At 38.3% G+C, this 27672-nt stretch overlaps 2 protein-coding genes across 8 annotated transcripts in view; both read left to right on the top strand.

The window, feature by feature from the left end:
- Nucleotides 1–27672, top strand: part of EXOC2 (exocyst complex component 2) — a 227117-nt gene that overhangs the window by 12187 nt on the left and 187258 nt on the right. The gene's annotated exons all lie outside the window — the stretch shown is intronic.
- Nucleotides 5981–22008, top strand: HUS1B (HUS1 checkpoint clamp component B). The gene is given in 2 exon segments (XM_076010425.1): nt 5981–21133; nt 21135–22008. Coding segments are annotated over 2 exon segments (777 nt in total). The 5' UTR covers nt 5981–21062; the 3' UTR covers nt 21841–22008.

The following is a 27672-nucleotide window of genomic DNA, read 5'->3' as shown; positions in this document are numbered from 1 at the left end:
AGTTCTAATGTCAGACAATTTAGTTTTTAAACCAACAAAAGTAGTGAAAGACAAAGAGGGTCAGTATATAATGGTGAAGGGCACAGTTCAACAAGAAGAGATAACAATTTTAAATATATATGCACTCAACTTAGGTGCACCCAGATTCATAATGCAAACCTTACTGGAGCTAAGCAAATGGATTAATAGCAACTCCATAATCACCAGAGATTTCAACACCCCACTGACGGCACAAGACAGATCCTCTAAACAGAAAATTAATAAAGAAATAATGGGCTTAAACAAAACTCTAGAACAATTGGGTCTAACTGACATTTACAGGACATTCTACCCCAAATCTACTGAATATACGTGCTTCTCATCAGCTCATGGGACATTCTCTAAGATTGACCATATCCTAGGACACAAAGTAAACCTCAAGAATTTTTAAAAAATAGAAATCATTCCATGTATCTTCTCAGATCACAGTGGAATAAAACTAGAAATCAACCCTAACATAAACTCACATTTCTACACAAAAATGTGGAAATTAAATAACCTCCTACTAAATGATTACTTCATAAATGAAGAAATCAAGAGGGAAATAAAAAAATTCTATGAACAAAATGACAGTGGAGAGACAAGTTATCAAATCCTCTGGGACACAGCTAAAGCAGTTCTGAGAGGAAAGTTTATCTCCATAAATGCCTATAACCAAAAGTCAAAAAGATTACAAATAGACGATCTAATGAAACGACTCAAAGAGCTGGAAAAAGAACAGACCAACCCCAAACCCAGCAGAAGAAGTGAAATCAACAAGATCAAATCAGAACTAAACGAAATTGAAAACAGGGAAGCTATTCAGGAGATTAAGAAAACAAAAAGTTGGTTCTTTCAAAAAATAAACAAAATTGACACACCATTGGCTAAGCTAACGAAAAGCAGAAAAGAGAAATCTCTAATAAGCTCCATCAGGAACAAAAAATGAGATATCACAACTGATCCCAAAAAGATAAAAGATATAATATATGAATACTACAAAAATCTTTATGCACACAAACTGGAAAATGAGGAGGAAATGGACAAATTTCTAGAAACACACAGCCTCCCTAGGCTCAACAAGGAAGAAATAGATTTCCTGAACAGACCAATCTCAACAGCTGAAATAGAAACAGCAATTAAAAATCTCCCTAAAAAGAAAAGTCCCGGTCCAGATGGTTTCACACCCAAATTTTACCACACTTACAAAGAAGAACTAGTACCTATCTTGCAGAAACTATTCCACAACATCGAGAAGAACGGAAACTTCCCGGACACCTTTTATGAAGTGAATATAACTCTGATACCAAAACCAGGAAAGGATGCAACAAAAAAAGAAAAACTACAGACCAATATCCCTAATGAATATAGATATAAAAATTTTCAACAGAATCTTAGCTAAGGGAATCCAGACGCTTATCAAAAAAATAATCCATCAAGACCAAGTGGGCTTCATCCCAGGGATGCAGGGATGGTTCAACATATGTAAATCTATACATGCAATTCACCACATAAACAGAAGCAAAAACAAAGACCACATGATTCTTTCAATGGATACAGAAAAAGCTTCTGACAAAATGCAACACCCTTTCATGATACGAACACTTAATGAAATCGGCATAGAAGGAACATACCTAAAAATGATACAAGCCATATATGACAGACCCATAGCCAACATCATACTGAATGGGGAAGAATTGAAAGCATTCCCACTTAGAACTGGAACCAGACAAGGCTGCCCACTATCTCCACTTCTACTATTCAACATAGTGCTGGAAGTCCTGGCTACTGCAATCAGACAGGAAAGTGGAATTAAAGGTATCCAAATAGGGGCAGAAGAGATCAAACTTTCACTGTTTGCTGATGATATGATATTATATTTAGAAAACCCCAAAGATTCAACCAAGAAACTCCTGGAACTGATAAATGAATTTAGTAAAGTCTCAGGATACAAAATCAATACACAGAAATCAGAGGCATTCATATACGCCAACAACAATCAAATTGAGAACCAAATCAAAGACTCAGTTCCCTTCACAGTAGCGACAAAGAAATTAAAGTAGCTAGGAGTATACTTAACCAAGGAGGTAAAAGACCTGTACAGGGAGAACTATGAATCACTGAGGAAGGAAATAGCAGAGGATGTAAACAGATGGAAATCCATACCATGCTCGTGGGTTGGCAGACTCAACATCATTAAAATGTCTATACTACCCAAACTGATCTGCAGAATCAATGCAATACCTATTAATCTCATCAGCATTCTTCACAGATATAAAAAAAATAATTTTACGCTTCATATGGAACCAAAGAAGACCCCGAATATCAAAAGCAATTCTAGGCAACAAAAACAAAATGGGAGGTGTTGATATGCCAGATATCAAAGTATACTACAAAGCTGTAGTAATTAAATGAATCTGGTATTGGCACAAAAATAGGAATATTGACCAGTGGAACAGATGTGAGAATCCTGATATAAAACCATCCTCATATAGCCATCTAATCTTTGACAAAGGAGACAAAAACATACGCTGGGGAAAAGAATCCCTTTTCAATAAATGGTGCTGGGAAAACTGGATAGCCACTTGTAGAAGGCTAAAGCAGGACCCACACCTTTCACCTCTCACAAAAATGAACTCACGCTGGATAACAGACTTAAACCTAAGGTATGAAACTATTAGAATTCTAGAGGAAAATGTTGGAAACAATCTCCTAGACATCGGCCTAGGCAAAGAGTTTATGAAGAAGTCCCCAAAAGTAATCACAGCAGCAACAAAAAGAAATAAATGGGATATGATCAAACTAAAAAGCTTCTGCACAGCCAAAGAACCAGTCATGAAAGTAAACAGACAACCTACAGAATGGGAGAAAAGTTTTGCATCCTACGCATCTGATAAAGGGCTGATAACTAGAATATACTTAGAACTCAGGAAAATCAGCAAGAAAAAATCAAATAACCCTATTAAAAAGTGGGCAAAGTACTTTAGCTGAAACTTTTCTAAAGAAGACAGGAGAATGTCCAACAAATAAATGAAAAAATGTTCAACATGTCTAATCATCAGGTTAATGCAGATCAAAACCACAATGAGATATCAGTTAACTCCAGTGAGAGTGGCCTTTTAAAAGTAAACTCCAGTGAGAGTTTCCTTTTTAAAAAAGTATCCAAACAATAAATGCTGGCATGGATGCGGAGAGAGAGGAACACTCCTACACTGCTGGTGGGACTGCAAATTAGTTCAACCTCTGTGGAAAGCAATATGGAGATACCTTAAAGTGATACAAGTGAATCTACCATTTGATCCAGCAATCCCATTACTGGGGATCTACCCAAAAGATCCAATGACACTGTACAAAAACACCTGCACTCGAATGTTTATAGCAGCACAATTCATAATTGCAAGGCTGTGGAAACAGCCCAAGTGCCCATCAATCTAAGAATGGATTAATAAATGTGGTATATATATACCATGGAATACTATTCAGCTCTAAGAAACAACGGTGATATAGCACATCTTATATTTTCCTGGTTAGAGCTGGAACCCATAGTACTAAGTGAAGTATCCCAAGAATGGAAAAATAAACACCACATATATTCACCAGGAAACTGGTATTAACTGAGCAGCACCTAAGTGGACACATAGGTACTACACTAATAGCGTATTGGGCATGTGGGAGGGGGGAGAGGGTGGGTATATACAGACGTAATGAGTGAGATGTGTACCATCTGGGGGATGGTCACGCTGGAAACTCAGACTTTGGGGGGGGAGGAGGGAGAAGGGCATTTATTGAAACCTTAAAATCTGTATCCCCATAATATGCTGAAATTAAAAAAAAATCATGATTTCCTGACCCCTCCACCCTTCCCAGTCTCATTCTCCCCATAATGTCCACCCCAGTGTGCCTCTTTCCCACCCTTTCTCTACATTCATGCAGGTTTGTACACTTGCACACAGGTAGCTTTTGTTCTGTTCTTCTTTTTTTAAATAGGAGCATTGATTAGAGTATTTTTTAAATAGGACATTGATTTTAACACATCAAATGTAGAATAATTTTTGTCAATATGGAAATATTGAACTTGGGCTCGGTATAAAGTTCTTTATAAAGATACAAACTGGATTATTTATCGACGAAATGATCCAATGTCTGGGGTTTGCTTTAAAGCAGCAGGTCTCCAGCCTTTTTGGCACAAGGGACCAGTTTGATGGAAGACAATTTTTCCACAGATGGTGGGGGTGGGGGTTGGTTTTGGGATGATTCAAGCATATTACATTTATTATGTACTTTATTTCTATTACATTGTAATATATAATTAAGTAATTATACAACTCACCATAATGCAGAATCTAATGCCGCCACTGATCTGACAGGAGGCGGAGCTCAGGCACTGATGCCAGCAATGGGGAGTGGCTGCAAATACAGATGTAGCTTCTCTCCCTCACCTGCTCACCTCCTGCCATGTGACCCAACTGGCTGCAGACCTGTACTGGTAGGCCACCTGGGAGTTAGGGACCGCATTTTTAAAGTACTCCCTCAAAACATCATCAAAATATGTTGAGGAGGAGAGTTAGTTGGATCGAGAGAGAAAATGTTGAAGCTGGGTCATAGGAACATGGAGCTTCGTTATGCTAGTCTCTCTGTTTTGTATGTTTAAGATTTCCATAAATAAAAAGTAAAAAAACAGTGTCATCGAAAGAATCAGAATAGCATAGAGCTAGGGTCTGGTTTGGAATCCCAACTCTGCCATGTAGAAGCTGTGACTTTGGATGAACTGTTTAATCTCTGATAATCCTATCCCTGCTGATAAAGCCACTTGGCATTTTATAATACTTCTTTCCAAGAACTTTTTCTATACATCTATCCATCCATCCATCCATCCATCCATCCATCCATCCATCCATCCATCCATCCATCTATCTATCTATCTATCTATCTATGTGTGTCTATCTATATAAATTCATGTCTTTTTTACTAATTCATTATAAGTATTTGTTTAATCTTGCATAATTTTTGTAATGTTTCACTTGCTGTATAGTATTCAGTGGACCATAACATTTTGCTGAAGTCATTTTCTCAGTTGTTTGGGATGTTTCTCTTTTCCCCCTGTTGATATAGTAAAATTTTGAAGTTATAGGAATCTTCATGCCTAATATCAATCCCTATGCTTTATATTTTTGTCATTATTCACCTTTCAAGAATATGTTCTGAGTCAAAGTATAGAAGTGTAGCTAAAGCTTTGACACATTTTGCCAAATTAATTTTCAGAGTGCTGGAATGTTTGGACTACTGCCAGCAATGCTTTGGAGTACTACACAGATTGAGTGCACAATCATGGCCTTCAGCATTGTCTTAAATATCTTGTGTTAATAGGCCAACAGTGGAATCTCTGTTTTACTTTGTGTTTCTCTGAGCTAAATTTTTTCCACTTGTTTATTTTTTGATTGCATCTCCTCTGTCATGAATTGTCTTCTTATGTCCTTTTCTGTCGGCTCTTTGTGATCTTTGTGAGCTGTTTATATAATAAAGCTATTAACATTTTGTCATTTTGAATAGTTTCTCAGACTTCTTATTTGGCTTTATTGTTTGGCTTTTGAATTTGGTTGTCTTTTTAAACATTTTTTTTATTAATCTATAGAAGAAGTACTTTTCTGTATGGCTGAGAAATTAGTGTATTCATTGTTGTGATTCTTCCATCAAATCCAAATGTAAGGCCGGGCGCGGTGGCTCACGCCTGTAATCCTAGCTCTCTGGGAGGCCGAGGCGGGCGGATTGCTCAAGGTCAGGAGTTCGAAACCAGCCTGAGCAAGAGTGAGACCCCGTCTCTACTATAAAAATAGAAAGAAACTAATTGGCCAACTAATATATATAGAAAAAATTAGCCGGGCATGGTGGCGCATGCCTGTAGTCCCAGCTACTTGGGAGGCTGAGGCAGAAGGATTGCTTGAGCCCAGGAGTTTGAGGTTGCTGTGAGCTAGGCTGACGCCACGGCACTCACTCTAGCCTAGGCAACAAAGCGAGACTATGTCTCAAAAAAAAAAAAAAATCCAAATGTAGTCCTCCCACCCCAACAGCTGTATTGTACATTTACTTTATGTTCCTCTAGGTTTTTTTGGTTTAATAAAAATTATATTTATATTTGTCTTTTTAAATAACCAAGAATTGTTTAAGTCTGTAGATTTTTGAAGTAATGTAAGCAGGAACATTATGCTTTGGACTGTAACTGAAACATTTTTGGGATTGGAGTTAATATGCTAAAAATCAAGAGGCAATAAAATAAAGCAGTTATTTATTTAGAATGAAATCAGGCTTAATCTTTGCCTATCGTGACCATGTCTCATAGTCAGTATTCAGAATTTTCCCATCATATTAATATTATAAAGTGCAATACGGTGGCTTTAAAGAAGTAGTTTCCCCATTTACTGTGTAGTCCATGCACTGTAGTTCCTGGGAGATAATCATAGTTGCATATAGTTGCTGTGTGGCATCTAACCCTCTCTGCCTTGCTTAAGTTATACAGCACGAATCCCATAATGTTTTCCATATTCTGGGTCTTTTCTTTTGAGACACAGTCTTGCTCTGTCCCCAGGCTAGAGTGTAGTGGTGTCATCATAGCTCACAGCAACCTCAACCTCAGACTTCTGAGCTCAAGCAATCCTCCTGCCTCAGCCTTCTGAGTAGCTGGGACTACAGGTGTGTGCAACCATACCTGGCTAATTTTTCTATTTTTTTCTAGAGATGAGGGTCTTGTACTCCTGGCCTCAAGCATCCTCCTGCTTTGGCCTGCCAAAATGCTAGGATTACAGGCATGAGCAACCACACCTGGCCTCTGTTCTCTCTTAATGAAATATTTTGTCTTAAAACAGGTTAAGGCCGTTCTACTGTAAGGTTGCTCACCCAGTCCTCACCATGATGGGTCACACTTAATGACCCATCTTTTCTGTTGGCCTTTGACACATGCGTGTAGCAATAGTTTTACATTGAGCTTTAAATTTTGCAGAGATCTTGTATACATGATTACATTTAATGCTCTCAGTATACTTGTGACATTAGTAATTATTCCTATTTGAAGATTAAAGGGACTTGAATAAATCATATAGTTAGCATTTGAATTTATGTCTTCTGACTCCTAATTGTGTTTTCTATCACTTTTGTACCTCACCATAACTGAACATTTGGTTTGTCTGGTGAAAGTGTGGTGTTAATGATACCAGTGTTCTTTACCCCATAGAAGTCAATTCAGTTTGTACTCATTAAAAACTGTTGGGGGTATCCTTAATACTAGTCAGCATCTCTCCTTGCATGCTCTTGGTCACACTGAAGAGTGGGTCAGGAGGGTAAGCACTTCTCGGAAAACAGTTCTTTTGGGGGGCTCTCTTCGTGTATAAAGGACAGAATGAAGTGTTTGTGTGTATGTGTGTTTGTGTGTATGTGAGATGTGAGATTACAAGCCACCAGAGCCAAACTGCCCAGGTGTGATTCCTGCTCTGATAAGTATTTCTTGTGGGTTATTGGACAAAATATTAATGGGCCACTCTCTTAGGAGAGTTGTGAGAATTAAAAGTTATTACATGGGGAAAACATAGAAAAGTGCCTGGACATAATAAGCACTCAATAAATGTGACTCCTGTTACTATTAATTGATGTTTGCTTAATTTCTAAGATACATTATCTGTTGCTTAATAGCTAGTTTCATCTTTTTCTATTGTTACTTGTATTATTTCTTATTTTATGTTAAAAATATCTTAAATAAAGGCAAAAGCCATGTTTATTCCTAAATACATGCCTCAAATGCTAACTCTGCACTACACATGAAAACTTCAACCTACTGAGTAAGAAGTCAAGAGCCCTATAATATGTAGCATGAGAAAGCGCAAAGTCACGAGGGGATCCTGTCTTTTCCATGGAGTTCAAGAGGCTTGAAGCAATGGGTGATGTGACACCCATTTCTCTTGGAATGAAGATTGCACCTTCTCATGCACTCCAGAACACTCAGGGGTTGGGTGTGCTGTCCATGCTGGGAATCCTCCCGTCTGTCCTGTATTTTGTTTTGGATAAATGGCCAAAAGAAGCAAACAACCCACAAAAACCCTCAAACAATGTTACTACTGTGGCCAGATCCCTGTAAAGCACTTAACAGAGTTAAGGATTTCTAAATATTCTTTGCTTTCTTTCCTCCTCCCCAAGCCTTAGAACCTCTTTCCGTGGTGAATAGGAAGGACTAGCATCAACTTGCAGTGGCTCAGAAAAGGTTGAAAGGGGAAGACTGTTTTAAAATGTAGATTTTTTTTTTTTTTTTTTTTTTGAGACAGAGTCTCCCTTTGTTGTTCAGGCTAGAGTGAGTGCCATGGCGTCAACCTAGCTCACAGCAACCTCAAACTCCTGGGCTCGAGCGATCCTTCTGCCTCAGCCTCCCGAGTAGCTGGGACTACAGGCATGCGCCACCATGCCCAGCTAATTTTTTATATATATATCAATTGGCCAATTAATTTCTTTCTATTTATAGTAGAGACGGGGTCTCGCTCTTGCTCAGGCTGGTTTTGAACTCCTGACCTTGAGCAATCCGCCCGCCTCGGCCTCCCAAGAGCTAGGATTACAGGCGTGAGCCACAGCGCCCGGCCTAAAATGTAGATTTTTTATTATTATCCAGGTATGGTAAGGCCAACTGAGACAGTCCCTTGGAGGGGCATGCCAGGCCATGCGGAGACACTCTGAGCACTGGGGTAGGTCAGGGGGCAGAAGGAATGAGGGGAAAACATGGGCCAGAGCCTCTATTGTGGTTTTCATGGGAAGGAATGGGCTGGGCAGAGTAGGCAAGCTGAACAAGTTTAGGACTGGATAGTTTGAATAATTTTGGAGTGCTCTGGGCTATAGGATTGGTCTCTGGTTGTCTGGCACCTAAGGTGTGTAGGGCAGAGAGACAAGTGTCCTCACTGTAGGAGCCTGATTGAAGATGGGTACATATGGATGCCCAGTGAGCTGGTTTGTATATTGGAGGTGTGCTCCCAGACAAGAAGTCTGAGATCTCTTGGAATTAGCTAACTCTTAGGGGGGCAAGTCCCTTCTGTGGTCCACAAGACCCAAAGCTTAGGGGTCAAAACATCATAAAGTACTGAAAATAAGCCACAGTTAGTACCAGGACTAGGACTTTGTACTGCAGCTTCAGGATTTGGTAGCAGAGTGGAGAAAAGGTGAGAAGAGCAGTGATTCTTACTGCTGCTGAGAAGAGGCATAAATTTGACCTAGAAAATAATGTGAGCGAAAGCCTTCACAATAGCTAACTTGTTTCTCCAACTATTTTTGCAGTTATCCTTGTATTTTACAGATTTTCTTTCTTTCCTCCATGGCATGGGCCAGCCTTGTTTTCACTGTTAGGCTTTGAGAAGTATTCACAGTTCACATTTTGTACGAGGTAATTGTTTTTTACAGGGTATGTGAAATCTTCTGAGGAAACATGACTCAAATGCTAGCTAGCTAAAAGAATAAATAAATAAGTCACTTCCAAGGGTAAATAAATTCTGTCTTTATTGTTTTACTGAATTATTGAGAGAAAGGAAGTAATCATGTGAGTAACCTTTATCATTCATTTGGAACCGCTTGTTCTGTAATTATGGCAATGAAAAACTCATTTTGACCTTAGAGTTACTTGTTTGGGTCTAATAATTCAAATGTGGCCAATTACATGTGAATTATGATCAATTTAGTATTTTTGCTTAATTTCTAAGTCAGGCTTTGTTAGCTCTGTTATTCTAAACCAGGCGTCCTCAAACTACGGCCGGCGGGTGATTTTGCCCATTTGTTTTTTTGCTTCAAAATAAGATATGTGCAGTGTTCATAGTTTTTTTTAAACTGTGGTCTGACCCTTCAACGGTCTGAGGGACAGGGAACTGGCCCCCTGTTTAAAAAGTTTGAGGACTCCCGCTCTAAACCCAGCATAGCAATATAAAATTTGATTAAAAGTGATAATGGTGACTCCAGTTTTCTGTTTTTGGATTATGGAACGTATGGGCAAACCTTGTTTTATTGCACTTTGCATTATTGTGACTTGCAGATACTGTGTTTTTTTTACAAATGGGAGGTTTCTGTTGACACCATTTTCCAATAGTACGTGCCCACTTCATATCTCTGTGTCACAGTTTGGCAATTGTCACAATATTTTAAGTTTTTTCTTACATTTTTTAAGCTAAATTATGTTCTCTATACTATTGGGAAGGCAAGTAAAGATTAGAAATATCCCTGCCAAAATAGTAAAAAGTTACATATTTTTAAAAATTTTTAAGTATAATCCTACCTTATTTGGAAACTTCCTTTAGGCAGAGCACGTCATTACTAATGACATCTAGTAAATGGGGCCTTGCTACCTTATGGTGTACTTTTGAAAACATAGTTCTCGGTTGGGCACAGTGGCCCACACCTATGATCCCAGCGCTTTGGGGGGCTGAGGTGAGAGGATCACTTGAGCCCAGGAGTTTGAGACCAGCCTGGGCAACATAGCAAGACCCTCATCTCTACAAATAATTAAAAAATTAGCTGGAAGTGGTGGTGTGCGCCTATAGTCCCAGCTACTTGGGTGACTGAGGCAGGAGTTGGGGGCTGCAGTAAGCTATGATCATGCCACTGCTATCCAGCCTGGGTGACAGAGCAAGACCCCATCTCTAAAATGAAAAGAAAGAAAGAAAAAGAAAACACAGCTTTCAAAATCTGTACACCATTAGAAAAGTTTCAGCTCCTCCTCACCCCAAGGGTTCTATGAATCCAAGAAATATAAATCTTTTCTGTTTCTAACTAGTTAAAAATCACATTTTACACTTCTGAATAAATGTATGACAATACACCTCTGCAGTTTCATAGATTAACTCTTGTTGGCTAAAGCTTTGCATTGTTGAGGCTTAAGTGTACTGATTTATTGAAAAACTAACCAATACAAATAAAAGATAGTTATCTTTTAATTTTTCTTAGATAAATGTGAATTTTAAAACAAAGAGTCTATAAACTTCTGAATTTTGCCATAACATAATTTTTAGATCAGTCTTTATGTACCAAAACTCTGAGTAAATTGTTACTTCTTTAATTTTGGGCCAGGTGCAGTGGCTCACACCTGTAATTCTAGCACTCTGGAAAGCTAAGGTGGGAGGATCCCTTGAGCTCAGGAGTTTGAGACTAGCCTGAGCAAGAGTGAGATCTCATCTGTACTAAAAAATTAAAAAAAAAATAAAAAATAGAAAAAATTAGCTGGGCATGGTGGCGCACCCCTGTAGTCCTAGCTACTCGGGAGGCTAAGGCAAGAAGATTGCTTAAGGGCCGGAAATGGAAGTTGCAGTGAGCTCCAGTGATGCCACTGCACTTTAGCCAGGGTGACAGAGCAAGACTTTGTCTCCAAAAAATAAAAATATTACTTATTTAATTTTATAATAATACAATATTTTAGTAATATAAATATTAAAACACAGATCTCTTAGGGTTTCTGGTCTAACATATAAGGAACTTGGAGGTCATCACACCTATCCTCACAATAAGAAAAAAGCTGAACAAACTGAAAATTAATATCTCTTCTTATATTCATTAGAGAATCGAGGTCACAGAGCAGACTGCTGTCCCTCAAATTGGAGAGACAAGCAAGCACATATAGAGCATTCCAACTTATTGGCGCAGAAGCTCATGGAAGGGAGGAATCTACTCCATGGACTGGGCAAAACTGTAAATAAAAATGAAAATATGATGAAAGGTGTCTCCCTCTAAACTCTAAAGATGTTAAAAATTGCCTTATTGTGTCTTATGCAACAGAACATTTTCTTACGGTATTGCGATGCCTATCGAGATTGAGCGTAATTTTGAGACCTGTCATTCAGAGATCAAAGAGAAAAGAACTGAATATTTTAAGTGTAAAAACATTATGAGCTCTTTAAATGTCAAAAATTTTTGCAGATTGACAAACTGGAAATGAAGGGGCCACTGAAATATCCTGTGGTTTTTTTTTTTTTGTTTTTTACTTTCTTGGTAGATATTGATCACTATAACCCATATAAACAAAAAATGTTTATGTCCCTCTCCACTTTTTTTTTTTTTTTTATTACTGAAAGAGTAAAGAGTTCTTGAGTCCACAAATGAAAAACCACTCTGGATTTTCCTCAGCTATAATCAGTCCATTTCTTGCTATGACAGAAGGAGCCAGCGTTAGAGAATTCCAAGCACCTATTTAAGTCCCTGGCTGGGCCAAGCTTTTGGCCTTTGGTAAATTCCAGCAGATACCACTGCCACCAGAAGGGTATTGTCCACAGGAAACTAAAACACACAAAAAAGCCAGACCTAAAGCCAGAGAACTTGCTTTGGATTTGGACTGGAACATCAAGGTTGCAGACTTTGGCATCAGCGATGAGTTTGCCTTTGGAAACAAGCTAGACACTTTCTGTTGCAGTCCCCGTATGCTGCCCTGGAACTCTCCAAGGCCAAAAATACCATGGCCTCACAGTGCATGCGTGGAGCTTGGGAGGCACTGGGTCCCTGCCTTTTAACAGACACAATTTTTGCAGAGCTGCCAAAGCAGGTGTTGAGAGAAATACAGCACATTCTCTTTTACATGTCTGTGGAGTATGGAAACCTCAAGAAATTCTTGATCCTCAACCCCAGAGAGAGAGAGGCACTTGAGAGGAAATCTTTAGCGACCCATGGATAAATGTGGGCCATGAGGAGTAACTGAAACTTTACATCAGATAGCCATTCCTGACTACAAGGACCCCTGGCACGGTGACTTGATGCTGTCCATGGGCTGTGCATGGAAGGAATGTTGGACTCATTAATGGGCTGCTAGACACTTCAGCTGGAGGACCGTAGCATCACTGGGAAGCCTCTGCCTTAGCTATCCCCCTAACTGCTGCAGTCTTCCTCCATCTTCCCAGGCAAAGCCTAGGGACTCTCTTAGCCCAAAGCAGCAAGCCTGCCATTTCCACCCTTATTTTGTTCTTTAACACAGAAATTCAACAGCTTGAGGAGGCAAGGAGTCAGGCCAGAAGGCTAGCAGAACAATAGAACTGCCTGCCAGTACCTCATTGGCCTGGAGATGAAGACCACCATCATCTCCCCCAATCCTCAGCACAGCTCCTGGTGTGGCCCTGGGGCCTCCCCTTCACCCCATAGCTCTAGTAGCGGTGGTGGAGTCCCAGACAGAACCAGCTGCCCCCAAGGTGTATTCTCCAAAGGAAACTCCCTCCACACTAGACAGCTTTGGTTGAGACCAGCAGAATTTGCTGGAAGGTTTGACCCCAGCCTCTTCCTCTAGCAAAAGTCAGGGCCATCAGGAGGCCTCTGGGAGGTTCCTTATATTGTGTTTCAGGTCAGCTGGAAAGATCTGGCATGTAGCTGGAATGTGGGTCTTCAAGCCATACTCCTTGCACTTCACATGGAGCAGGAAGATCTGAGCTCATGGAGCCCAAGCACTTGGTGTAGGAAGTCAGCCAGATGTAGGACGCAAATAGCTGAGGATGAGAGCAGTGACACAGGCACAGGCTGCTGCTTTCTGTGCACAGCACACTCAGCCCAGAGGACTTTGTGCGGGGGAGGAGAGAGGTTGCAGACTGCCTTGTTCTCTCCATGGGTTCAAATTAAGAGGCTGCCCAGCACCTCATGGCATTCAAACCCATCATGGACAAAAGAGTTGCTGGGCTTAAGTTTAAAGCACTGCCAGGAGTCTCCTGGGGGCTAAGAGGGAAGGTGGCAGGTCCTAGCTGTAGGCCAGTCCCTGTGCCCTGACCCAGGTGAAACTTCAGATACCAGGCTATTTTTTCTGGGGCACTTCTCCCTCCCCTGCTCTCCTGTCTTCTGTGTTTGTGGAGAGGGGAGACTTTGGGAGGTGACTACTGATTTGAGTGGTTCTCCTTTATGTTTGTCTCAGAGAACACAGGGATGTCACTTCCCTTGTTGGCTTGATAACAATGATGTTAACACTGACAATGACAATAGCATTTACTGTTGGTCAGAGAATTTCTATACCATTCCAGTTCATTTTAAACACACATGCCCATTTAACAGATTGAGAAATGGCACTGGAGGAGGGTGAGTGGTCTGTTGAGAGTCCCAGAGCTTCTGAGTGCAGAGCTCATCTGTGAGCGTGTGATCCCACCCCAGCCTCCCTTAGTGCAGGCCTCTGGGCCTCTAGAGCCCTGCTGTTGGCATCCTTTCGGAGTTGGTTATATTATGTCTCTTAAATGGATAATTCAGAGTCATACGAGGGATGAGACAGTGAACGGTTTGTATGTCACTTTTTAGGGCTCCTTATGAAGTAATTTGTTTGCAGTCTCCTAATTCCTTCTCTCCATGAGCAGTTCACAGTCCTGAAGTACAAAGGCTGCCTGGGGACTGTGAAAGGAAAATGAAGGTTCCAGAGTGCTGGGAACATTGAGAGTGTATGGAACCATATTTAGTTGGCAGGATGGAGCCTTGCAGGCCCTTTCTTTGAGTGCACAAGTTGACCCCATGATGTTGCAGCTCTAGGAGGAGCTAACCTGGAGTTAACCCAGAGGGTGGGGCCTGGCAGAGTGGCCTCTCTGTGCTCCCCTGCCTCATGTCAAAATCTTATGTGGAGTGATGCTTCGGGACAAACATCTCTTGCATATTTAAAATTTACTTATTAAACTGGAAGAGTCCCTTTCCCTCTCCCAATCCATTTCTATTAATGTATAAGTTAATTCATCCAAGTAGTTGATATTTCAACCCCAGAGGAGATGTTAGGAGCTGGGTTTGTACATAATGTATAAGAAGTATTTGTCAAACAAATGTGTCTATTGGGCAGGTATTATGTGCTTGCATGGTGCTAGAGCTAGAAAGATTGAGTAAAATATACTTACCCTTGAGGAACAAACATTCATACTGCTTGGAGATTCATTTGTAAGTATTTTTTTGGCACTTTTATGTGCCTAGCACCAAGCAGATAATAAAGAAGTCTGCTGTCCGAATCCATGGGTTCCACATCCACAGATCCAACCAACCATGGATAGAAAATATTTGAAAAAATCAAACAGTGCAACAATAAAAAATAGTACAACTAGAAAACCAATACAGTATAACAACTATTTACATAGACATAGAATTTAGATTGTATTAGGTGCTATAAGTAAACTAGAGGTGATTTAAAGTATGCAGAGGATGTGGATGGGTTATATGCAAATATTATGCCCTTTTATGTAAGGAACTTGAGCATTGCAGATTTTGGTATCATTGGGATGTCCTGGAACCAGTTCCTCACAGATACTAAGAGACCACTGATTGTCTTTACCTTTACTTGTTGAATGGTGTAGATAAGTACAGAGGGGCAATTAATCTCGCCTGGGAGAAAGTGAGGTGAGGGAAGGTGAGGCTTCCTACAGAAAGTGACAACTGAGTGGGTGGTTGGTGCAAGTTAGCTGGCTAAGGAAGAGCTTGGGACAGGCCTTCAGAGACCTGGCACTGAGGATGACAGCAGAGTGCACATTTCAACAGTGAGCACAGGGCTGTGTGGGTGGTGAAAAGAGCAGTCCTTTCCACCTGGTGGAAAGATAGGGCAGAATAATTAAGTTCCTGAAGCTGGAGGCCTGAGGCAGAAATCATGCTTTACCTACTGTACTCGGTTGCCTGGAGCATACACCCTAATCAAAAAGATCTCAGATACACAAAATCAACACTGTTCAGAAGATGTTCTGTAGGATACAAGCTGCCTGGGATATTAATAAATGCCTTTGATAAGTAGGTCCCAAGGTCAGATTGGTTTGGAAAATACAGATGTCCATTGTGAGTATTAAAAAGGAGAAAATACAATTTTCCAGAACATCGGGGCAGCTTTTCATCTGATCATTTGTAGAAACCGGTGCTGAAAGAAAACCTTGGAAAATGCTATATTAGTACTCAATGTGACCTGGATGCTCCTTGGCTGTTCTAGCAGGTCTGAAACTCCCTGAAGATGCATTAATGATGGGGAAATGCAAAAATAGAGGGTGAAATAAGTTGTCCAGTTGACTGGCTTACAACAGGGACAGTGAGGGGGACAGCGTGGGGGCTGCAGGAGACATGACGGAGGTGTGGTGTGGGTAAGTCTCCCCTGTCCTGTGAATGAGAAGAACATGGAGCATGATCAAGAGCAAAAAAATCTACCCTCAGATGTATCATATTCAAACTGCAAGAAATGAGAAACAAAGAGAAACTCTTGAAAGAAGCCTGAGGAAAAAACTAGGGGAGCAAGGATGAGAATTACATGAGATTTTTCTTCAGGAACCATACATGAAAGGATAGAGTAGAGTGAAATATTTAAATTGTGTAAGTTAAGGTTCTCTAGAGAAACAGAACCAGTAGAATATAGAAAGATAGATAGATGGGAGAGGATTTATTAGGGGAGTTGGCTTAGGTGATTGTGGAAGCTGAGGAGTCCCAGTGCTATCTGCATGCTGGAGAACCTTAGAAGCCAGTAGCATGCTGGGTCTAAGTCTGAAAGCCTCAGAACCTGGGGGGCTGCTGATGCAGAGTCTTGGAGTCCAATGCCAGAGAAGACTGGGAGTTCTGATATCCCAGGGCAGGAGAAGGTGGGTGTTCCTGCTCTAGAAGAGAGAGAACTCACATTTTCTCTGTCATTTTCTTCTATTGGGGCCCTCAACCAATTGGATGGTACCTTCTTGCAACAGGTAAGGGCAGATTGCCCTTACTTATTCAATCTACTGATTCAAATGCCAGTCTCTTCCCAAAACACCTTCACAGACACACTCAGAAATAATGCTAGACTGGGCACAGTGGCTCACACCTCTAATCAGCACTCTGGGAGGCCAAGGTGGGTGGATTGCTTGAGGCCAGGAGTTCAAGACCAGTATGAGCAAGAGCGAGACCTTGTCTCAATAAGAAATAGAAAAATTAGTGGGGCATGATGGTGCATGCCTGTAGTCCCAGTGACTTGGGAGACTGAGGCAGGAGGATCACTTGAGTCCAGGAGTTTGAGTTTGCAGTGAGCTATGATGACATCACTACACTCTAGCCAGGGTGACAAAGTGAGACCTTGTTTCCATAAAAAAAAAAAGCTTTTACCAGTTATCTGGATATCTCTTATTCCAGTCAAGTTGACACACCTGAAATTAACCATTGTACCCATCACCATCAAATTTTGTATACCAATTATCCTTCAAAAGGGAAAGAGAAATACTTTCTCAGACAAACAAAAATTGAGGGAATTTGTCACCTGTAAACCATCTATGCAGGAAACACTAAAAGAAATTCTTCAAAAACAGCAATAGAACAAGTTATAATGATTTAGGTCAGAAACTCAGATCTGCATAAAGAAAAGAAGATCGTTGTAGAATAATAAATGAAGGTAAAATACAATTCTTAGTTTTTTTAATTAATTGATCTGACAAAATAGTCTGTTCAAAATAATAACAGCAAAAAGTATTAGGTGATTATAGCTGATTGATAAGTAAGATGAATGACAGTAGTAGTATAATGATGGGGAGGAGAAAGTGGGAATACTGTTATAAGGTTCTTCCACTACCCATGAAGTGGGATAGTGTTGTTTGAAAGTGAACTTGGTTTAGTTATAAGTGTATATTGCAAACTCTAGGATAACCACTGGAAGAAAGTTGGGAAAAAAACGCATAGTTGATATGCTAAGAGAGGAGGAAAATGGGATTTTTAAGGCAGTGAAAGTATTTTGTGTGATGCTGTGATGGCAGATACATGTAAGTATGAGTTATACATTTGCCAAAACTTAGAGTATATAATACAAAGAGCCCTGATGTAAATCGAAAATTATGGGAAATTAGTAATGTACCTATATTGCCTCTTCAGTTGTAAACAATGTACTGCACTGATGCAAGGTACTAATAACAGAGGAAACTTGGGGGAAGGCTAGTGGTGAAGGGGCATATGAGAACTCTCTCTACTTCTGACTCATTTTTTTCTGTAAACCTAATAAAACTCAAAGAAGAAAAAAAGGGGAAAAAATGTGTAAAGTGCCAAAACAAAACAGCAGAGCACCAAATTTCTTAATTCTATACAATAATATGATTTAATACACCTTAATTTTCTGAAAGGGATGCCGAAACAGTTTTTGAAATTTCCATTGAAAGCGAAAGTAACATTTGCATCACTTAGTTTTGCATTCATACGACTTCGAGGATGCAGATGCCTTTATGTATGCTCACCAGTGGTTACGACGTTCCCTCCTGAAAATGTGTCATGTGAGAATGGTGTCGGGAGAGAGGTTGACCTGCCATCACCTATCAGGGATTGGTGTACTTTTTCTTTTTCTGCTACTACTGTAAGGTGACAAGTATAGAAACTTCAGTCTTTTTTTAAGGTGAGCATACTGCTGTAGATATAGGAAGTGCTCAGTAATATTTGTGAACTGCTGAATGCTTGTAGATACCAGAAGCAAAGAATATAATTCTATACCAATTGTAAATAGAATTAAAGATGTAGAATTCCTAAATAAAATGTTAGCAAATCAAATCTAGAAATGTTTAAGGAACTAGAAAATGGAACCAAGTAATGCTTATTTCTGTAATATAGACTAATTCAATAATTGGACATTACGTCACTTTGCTATGTTAATAGATGAAAAAAGCATCATCTTGAAAGATGCCAAAAACCAATTGTATAAAATTTGATATCCATTCCTAATTTTAAAAATATAATCCCGATAAACAAAGAGAAATATTTTGTGTCATCATAAAGTACCAACTTAATGTTAAGGCATATATTCTCAACCAGGAGAATAATTGAAAATTAGTTCTTCAGGGGTCAAAAATCTTAATGTATAAAGATATGCATATAGTACATAATAAAGTTATACAATGTATTTATGGTATTAAAATTTCATGGGTGGTGATTAGGAAAATAAAAACCTGAGAAGACTTTTCAGGGGCCACTAATGACAAACAGTTTGGGAAACATTGCTCTACAGGATTTCCCATTAGTAACAAGACAAAGATGCTTGCTAAATACTATTATTATTCAAAGGTGTTTTGGAAGTTACAGCAAATGCAGTAAAGCAGTTAAAATAAATGATACATAAACATTAAAGAGTAAGAGCCAAAATTGTAGTATATGAAGGTAGTAAGATTTTCTATGTAAAAACTATAAAAGATCAATTGAAAAATGATTTCAAGTGAGAAAAGCTTATTGAATGGACTGATTTCAAGATAATGTGTTACATGAACTTCCCTTGTCAACAGTGCTGAACAATTTACTGACAGTCATAAAAAATGATTTAAGTGGGAAGAGCCAATGTAAAAATATCCAGAAATTATCTAGCAATTTAGACATTTCATACAATTTAGCATTTCATAGCAATTTAGACATTTCATACAATTCATAAATTGATTTAACAAATGTGTGTTGAGCATCAGTTATATGCCAGATACATTTCTAAATGCTGGGTGTACAGGAGTGTATGGAACAGATAGAAACACCTTCTCTCCTGACAGTTACATTCTGGTGGCTAGAGACAGACAATAAACAACCAAGTCTAAGTATGGTATGTCAAGGTAGTGGTAATAATTTCCATAGATTTCCAGGGGCATTATTTTTAGAATCTGACAAAATATTTTAAAGTTCATCTGGAACACTACCTGTGAGAGAATGACTAAGAGAACTTGTGAATGATTGTCCTATCAGGTATTTAAATATAATACAGAAATTAAATCACTGTTACAGGTGCAAGATAGGGCAGTGGGACAAACTACAGGGTTTCCAGAAACAGACTCAGGCAAAAATGGGAAATATTGTTGAAGATAAAAGTGACAGTTCAGATCAGTGGAGAAAAGTGGACTGTTGAGTGAAATGGTAGTGTGTGTCAACTAGTTATTCAGTACTCCAAAATGGATTCCATGAGTCAAATAATTACATTAATACAAACATAACATTAACGTACAAGAAACATGACTTTGAAACATGACCCTTGAAGTACCAATAAAAGGTCAATAGTTTTGACATTAAAAGATTCAGTATTTCCTAAGAGCAAAGAGCACCATAAACAATGTGAAAAGTCAAATGATAAACTGGGAAGATATTTAACAGTATATGTAATGGACAAAGCGTTAAATGTTCTTGCTAGAGATGTTAAAATCAAGAAAAATAAACCCAATAAAAAGATGCAAAGACCATGAAAATGGAATTTACACATAATGCAGATTGAAACCATTTATTTTATTTTGCCTATCGGATTGCTACAAATAAAGATTACTAATACCCAGTGTTGCTGGTGGCTGGGAATGTTGATGCAGCTTTCCGCAGGCCAGTTTGGTGATACGTACAAGGATTTTAAATGTGCATTCTTTGACCACCACTTCTTTGAATTCAATGCAAGGAAATAGTTGGGTCAATGGGCAAAAGTATGGTGTATAAAAGTGTTCGTAGTTATGTTCAAAATAGCAAAAACTTAGAAGTCATCTAAATGTCAATTGTGTCATTATTAAATAATTATACATTCATACAGTGGAAAACCAAGCAGCCATGAAAATGATGTAGATTTGTTTGTATTTACCAACATGAAAGATGTCCATTATACAGGGTGTCCAAAAGTTGCCATACATAGGGAAAATGGGAAATTGTAGCTTTATTTACTAAATATTCATTACAAAATTTTTCCTTTGTATGAAGACTTTTGGGATACCCTGCATAATATATGTGTAAAAATCAGGTTGTAAAACGTATGCCTAGTATGCTACAATTTTATAAAACACATGCCACTATATCTGCATGTATGTTCCTGATTAAAGAAGACATTATCAGTGTATATACCAAAGAGACTGTAAGTGGTTAGTTACGAGTGATGATTTTGTCTTCATACTGTTTAGAATATTCATAAGTTTCTGCAATGGTTTAATGCCTATCCTTTTTATAACCAGAGTGGAAACAGTGAAACCTTTTTAAGAGAGAGGTGGAGGGAAGGTGAGAATAGGGGTGTAGGCAGTCTTTCTTGGCCCCAGGCAGAGGCGGGCCTGAAGGCCCTGGAAGCCAGTTCTGCTGGGGCCAGAGAGAGGGTGGAGAGGGCAGCATCGCCTGAACTGGAAGAGTGTGTGTCTTGCGTTTTCTTCCCTGGGATGGCGCCGGAGCTGCCATTGTCGCATGCCAAGATCACCAGCAAGGGCTTCCTGCAGCTCTTCATCCACACCAGCAAGGCTGGCGGAGGTTTGTGCGCCCCGCTGTGCGCGCTCTGCTGTGCAGGCAGCTGTGCTTGGCGCCACGGGTTCTGGGGGCCAGGCGAGGCAGGGAGCCTTCTGCCAGTTTCCTGTGGAAGGTCTTTCGAAAGAGCTCAGTGAGATTTGCCTGAAGCCGACTTGGGAGCACGGGGATGCGCCCCCCTGGAGCTCCAACTTCAGGGGTTGGCCACCCTGTGCTGGCATCTCGCTGGTCACACTCGTGGCAGTGCACGACCTGTCTGGGGGGGTGCTTCCCAAAAGACTGTGGCAAGACTGCCCGGAGCCCAGTGTCCGAGCCTCTGATGTGAGTGTTTATCTGCCAGCTTTGAAGACCCTGAAGAGCATTGTGGAAAGGACGGCAAACCTGGGTGATCACGTGCTGGTGGAAACAAATCTAAGTGGCCAAATGAACTTTAGTTTAGAAGCTGATGTTGTGCGTATTAAAAGTTATTTTAAAAATCTTGGAAATCCTCCAAAGTCTGCTCTAGGTATGCCTCAAAACCAAAACTGGGAGAACATGGTGCAAGTGTGGGTAGATAATAGGAAGCTTCTGCAGTTTTTCCAGGGACAGCAAATAAACCCTACAACGGCCTTATGTAATATTTTCAGCAAAACTCTTCTTCATCTTGTTTTGGTTCATGAAGCTCTCTCTCTTCAGTATTTCATTCCTGCTTCATAAAAATTCAGCCAACATGGATTTTTTTGTTAGCTTATGATCTTTTCAAAACTGAAAAAGACCGTGAGTTAATTGGGTTGAAAGTTTGTACCCTTGCTAACTTATGCAGGGCGTGTATTTTGTTGAGCCTTTATTCCTTTGTAAAAATTATATTAAAACATCATTGGTAAAGTAGTTGGATAGTTCATCTTTTTGTTTATAGGCTTTATTAATTTTTTTTCATGCTGCTTAAGATTTTAACAAGATTATTTTCAACTCCTTTTTTGGGAAAAAGAATTATAACTAAAAAATATCATCAAATACTGAAACAATTGCATTTGTATTTTGTTATAAAATGCTACTATGTAAAGTGGGAAATTTCTCCTTTTAAAATAGATAAAAACATTTTCTGATAGGCCTTTTCTTAATTTAGAGAGCTTAGTATATCTGAAAGATGTAAAGTATTTATTTAGCATTTCTATACATTGCACATTCTTTGTTAAGCTGTGTGTGTTTCCTCAAAGGACATAATAAGGAATATATAAGAGTACATAGTTTTAGACTTACCATCTACAAGGTTTGAACTGGTTATTTATTAGGTTCATTTTCACATGTATCATATTCACATAAGGAGTCAAGGAAATACAGGCACACCTTGGAGATACTGTGGGTTCAGTTCCAGACCACTGCAGTAAAGCAAATATTTCTATAAAGCTAGTCACACATATTTTGGTTTCCCAGTACATATAAAAGTTATGTTTGCACTATACTATAGTCTGTCAAGTGCGGAATAGCATTATGGTTAACAAAAATGTATACATTCTCATTAAAAAATACTGCCAAAAAATGCTAATGATCATTGGAGCCCTCAGTGAGTGTTGGTGGAGGGGTCATGCCTCACTTTGGTGAATGCTGACTGATCAGGGTGGCTGTGGCAGCTCTTAAAATAAGACAGCCACTCAGTTGCTGCTCAGTTGACTCTTCCTTTCTGAAAGATTGCTCTGTAGCATGGGATGTTGTGGGTATTTTACTCACAGAAGAACTTATTTTGAAATGGAGTCAATCCTCTCAAACTCTGCTTTGTCAACCCAATTTATATAATGTTCTAAATTCTTTGTTGTTACTTCACCGGTGTTCATAGCATCTTCACCAAGAGTAGATTCCATCTCAAGAAACCACTCTTTGCTCAACCCTAAGAAGCAACTCATCATCTGTTCAAATTTGATCATGAGATTGTAGCAATTCAGTGACATCTTCATGCTCTACTTCTAATTCTACTTCTCTTGCTATTTCTACCACTTCTGCAGTTACTTCCTCCACTGAAAGCTTGAACCCCTCAGCGTCATCCGTGAGAGTTGAAAATCAACTTCCAAAACCCTGTTAATGTTGATATTTTGACTTCCCATGAATCGCAAACGTTATTGATGGTATCTAGAATATCAAATCCTTTCCCCATATCAGAGGAATCACTATGGAAGATATACCCATATGAAATGTATTTCTGAAGTAATAAGATTTGAAAGCCTGAATTACTCCTTGATCCATGGGCTGCAGAATAGATGTTGTGTTAGCAGGCATCAAAACAACATTATTTCATTGTGTATCTCTGAGTTCTTGGATAACCAGGTGCGTTGTTAATGAACAGTAATATTTTGAAAGAAATCTTTTTTCTGAGCAGTAGGTTTCAATAGTGGGTGTAAAATATTCAGTAAACATGTTGTAAACAGATGCGCTGTCCTCCAGGCTTTTTTTTTTTTTTTTTTCTTTTTTTTTTTTTCCATTTCTAGAGCACAGAAAGAGATTTAGCATAATTCTTAAGGGCCCTAGGATTTTCAGAAAGGCAAATCAACATTGGCTTCACCTTAATGTTACCAGCTGTATTAACCTCTAATAAGAGAGTCAGCCTGTCATTTGAAGCTTTGAAGCCAGGCATTGCCTTTTTCTCTAGCTGTGAAAGTTCTAATTAGCATCTTCTTCCAATAGAGGCCTGTTTTGTCTACACTGAAAATCTTTTGTGTAGTGTCACCACCTTCACTAATGATTTTCCATCCTTTGGATGATTTGTTACAGCTTCTACATCAGCACTTGCTGTTTCATCTTGCACTTTTATGTTATAGAAACAGCTTCTTTCCATAAACTTTGTGGATCATCCTCTGCTAACTTTGACCTTTTCTTCTGCAGCTTCCTCACCTCTCTTAGCCTTCACAGAATTGAAGAGTTAGAGCCTTGTTCTGGATTAGGCGCTGGCTTAAGGGAATGTTGTGGTTGGTTTGATTGTCCATCCAGATCACTCAAACTTTCTCGAGTAGCACTTTTAATGTTTTCAGGAGCTTTTCCTTTGCATTTACAGTTTGGCTAACTGTTTGGTACAAGAGGCCTATCTGGACATTTGACATGCCTTTCTCACTGAGCTTAGTTATTTCTAGCTTTTGATTGAAAGATGTGTGACTCTTCCTTAGGATTATTAATTGGCCTAATTTTAATATTGTTTGCTGTGTCTCAGGGAATAGGGAGGTCCGAGGAGCAGGTGAGAGATGGGAATGGCAGGTGGGTGAAGCAGTCAGCACCCATTACTGACCAAGTTCACTGTCTTATAGCTGTCTTATATGGGTGTGGTTTGTGGTGCCCAACACAATTACAATAGTGACATCAAAGATACCTGATCACAGGTCACTATAACAGATACAATAATAATGAAAAAATTTGAGACAATGCAAGAATTGCCAAAATGTGACACAAGGATGTGAAGTGAGCACATGCTGTTGGAAAAATGATGTCAATAGACTTGTTGGACGCAGGGTTGCCAAAAACCTTCAGTTTGTAAAAACTGTAATATCTGTGAAGTGCAATAAAACAAAGGGCAATAAAAGGAGATATTATATAGCTAAATTTAGGTTGATAAAAATGTTACTTAATGGGTACTTTTTGGATAATCTAGGTTTCCATTCCCCCTCCCCCCAGTATTCCATTCCTCCACTTAGAAAATAAATCTTAATCTCATTATTTTGAGAAAAAGGATGTGTAGATGTACCAAAGGATGGTACAGTGATGAACAATCTCAGGAAGAAAAGTAGTTCGTTTTCTTTTATATCAAATTTTTGGTTTAATTTTTTAATGGCGTGTGCAGTAAGATAAGCCATTAACTTGAAAACCTTTATATTTACATTCCCAGTAAATTCTCATAACTACTTTTTTATCAGTAATGAATAATTTCCTACTAGATTTGGTGATAAAACACTTAAACTTGTTAATTTATTTTGTTTTGCTGACTTTTAAATTCCATCTGTGGTGTTATGGAAAGAACACACGAACATTGGACCTCCTACACAAGTCACTTGAACTCTCTGGCTTGTTAAGATCTTTCAGTTTGAATAGATTCTGACTTAATACTATTAAAATTATAATATGGCAAGATTAAACAGTTGTTTTCAAAAGTATTTTAAACGTAGCCTTTTAAAATTATTAATGAATAACCACTTTGGAGCTACTGTTTAAGCTTTGTGGACCTATTTACTAACTTGTGAGTTACATATAAAAATGTATGCATATTTTGTTTGGTGAATATTTTCAAAGTGTTTTGCAAAGATTTTTAAAAAGATATTTTGTGATTCATTTTATAAATCTTTTGCTCTCAAAGACTTTAAAGACTTTAAATGCAAGATAAATATGGAAAATGCATGCCTTATCACACTGAGGAAATTATCAGATCTGTAGGTTTTGTTTTTGTAATATAACACAAAATGCCTTATCATGTTTGTTTTAAGCCTCTCTTCCAAATTTTTTGTTTTTGTTTTTAAATGAAAAATTTCAAGCTATAGGACAAGAATTTTTACCTGTTGTATCCTTTCTCCTCGTCCTCTTTCTCCTAGTCATCTGTCTCTAGTTTTGTTTCTTCCTTTTTATTTATTATAAAATGAGGGGAAATGAAAAATCGTATGGTTTGTTTTGGAACATAAATAATTGTGCAGTTTCATCTTTGTGAATTATTACTATGGTTTACTTTTAGTAATTCATTAACAAAGATTATCTGTCAGAAGTTTTATAGCTTAATTTTTGTAGTAAACTTTTGAAAATGAGAAGGATAATTTATTCCTCTAGTTAGATTATTCACTAATCTGTAGATAATATTGCTTATGATAGTAAAGAAAAATCAGGCTATGCAGATGTCTTAATTGAGAATCTTCTAATGATAGAGTAGAAACATTCTATAATAAATATAGAAATTTTACAATGAATAACATGCTTTTATTATAGTTTTTAGTTGTGAAAAGCTAGGGCATGCCACTTTCTATAGTTACAACAATAGTTACTGAATTTAAAAACTTTATTCTATTGGACTCTCCTAGAAATGAGAACTAAAAAGTGCCTGAGAGATGATTTCATCCAACCTCCTTGTTTATAGATGAGAAAACAGTTTCAGGGAGGATCTAAGTAAACAAGACTTTTTATTTGTCAATGCCAGACCAAATTTAGATCTCAGGTTCCAAACTATTCATAAATGTTAAGTTTTTGAGCTTATTCTGTCAAGGCCTAATTCAGAAACTAATAGCTTGGATATACTTTTGTTCATTAAAATAAATCTAGAATACCATATGAATGTATTACTTAAAAAGGTAACATTTAAATTAAAAAATATCTAAAACCTTGTTGAAGGGCATTGTCATATTGTCCTTGTATGAAGATGTTTTTTGTTCTTACAGGTAGAAAGGAATTTATTTATTTCTAACAAAATGATAATTTTTTGAAAACCAAGTCTTACATTAAAAAAATCAAGGCAACAAGTTAATGAGACAGGTTAATTATCCAAATTTTTCTTAGTATTGTTTTCTCTGCAGTGCTATGGTATCTTTGGGCCAATATGGTGTCTGTTTATTAAAGCAGTTTTGGGAACTTTGTGTTGAACTATGTCTTTGCTTCCCCATAAATTTTTATTAATATGTATTACCGTACTAAATTTTATGTTGTCAATTTATAAAAGCTTTCATGCACATTCTCAAAATAAGCTTTCTGCTCTTATCTGCATGTAGAAGCATGTCTAAAGAACTAACAGTGGTCTGTTCCATATAATTTTATGTAAATTTAACTATTTTATCACTTAGGGTATCTATTTAAAAAGTTTATTGCTAATTTGTACCTTTTGCAAATGTCATATGTGAAAATATTTATCTTTTGATTTTGACTAACAGTGGGCCTTATCTATTGATAAGCAGGAGAATGTTCGTATGATATTTGTGCTTTATATCAGAGTATTATCAGAGCATTATATTTGACTTTTTATTTTGATATAACTTCAAACTTACAGAAAACTTTCAAGAATAGTAAAAGTAACTCCTGTAAACCTCTTGTGTTTTCATTTTGGTTAGTAACAAATCCTGTAAACCCTTCAGCCAGATCCACCAGTTGTTTACTTTTTGCCCTGTTTGCTTTATCATTCTGTCCACCTGTTTGTGTATTTTTTGAACCCTTTGAAAATAAGGCGCAACATCATTCCTTTACTCCTAAATAATGCATTGTGTAGTTATGCAGAAGAAGGGCATTCTCTTGAGTTACCACAGTACAGTTATCAAAGCTAGAAGATTTAACATTAATACCATGCTGTCTAATCCAAAGTTCAAATACAGATGGTGACAATTTTTTCAAGTATGTACATTCTAGAAACATTTTTTTTTGTTCTAGAATCCATCCAGTATCATATATTACATTTAGTTTAAGTGTCCTTTAATATAGAATAGTTCTAAGGCCTTTTAAAATTTTTTCTTATTTTTTAATTTAGCATATTATGGGGGTACAAGTGTTAAGGTTATGTATATTGCCCATGCCCCCCTCCCCCCTCGAGTCAGAGCCTCAAGCGTGACC

This window comes from Microcebus murinus, chromosome 15, assembly GCF_040939455.1.
Source record: "Microcebus murinus isolate Inina chromosome 15, M.murinus_Inina_mat1.0, whole genome shotgun sequence".
Classification (NCBI taxonomy): Eukaryota; Metazoa; Chordata; class Mammalia; order Primates; family Cheirogaleidae; genus Microcebus; species Microcebus murinus.
The sequence above is the reverse complement of the archived record's forward strand: the minus strand, read 5'-3'. Positions and strand labels throughout refer to the sequence as shown.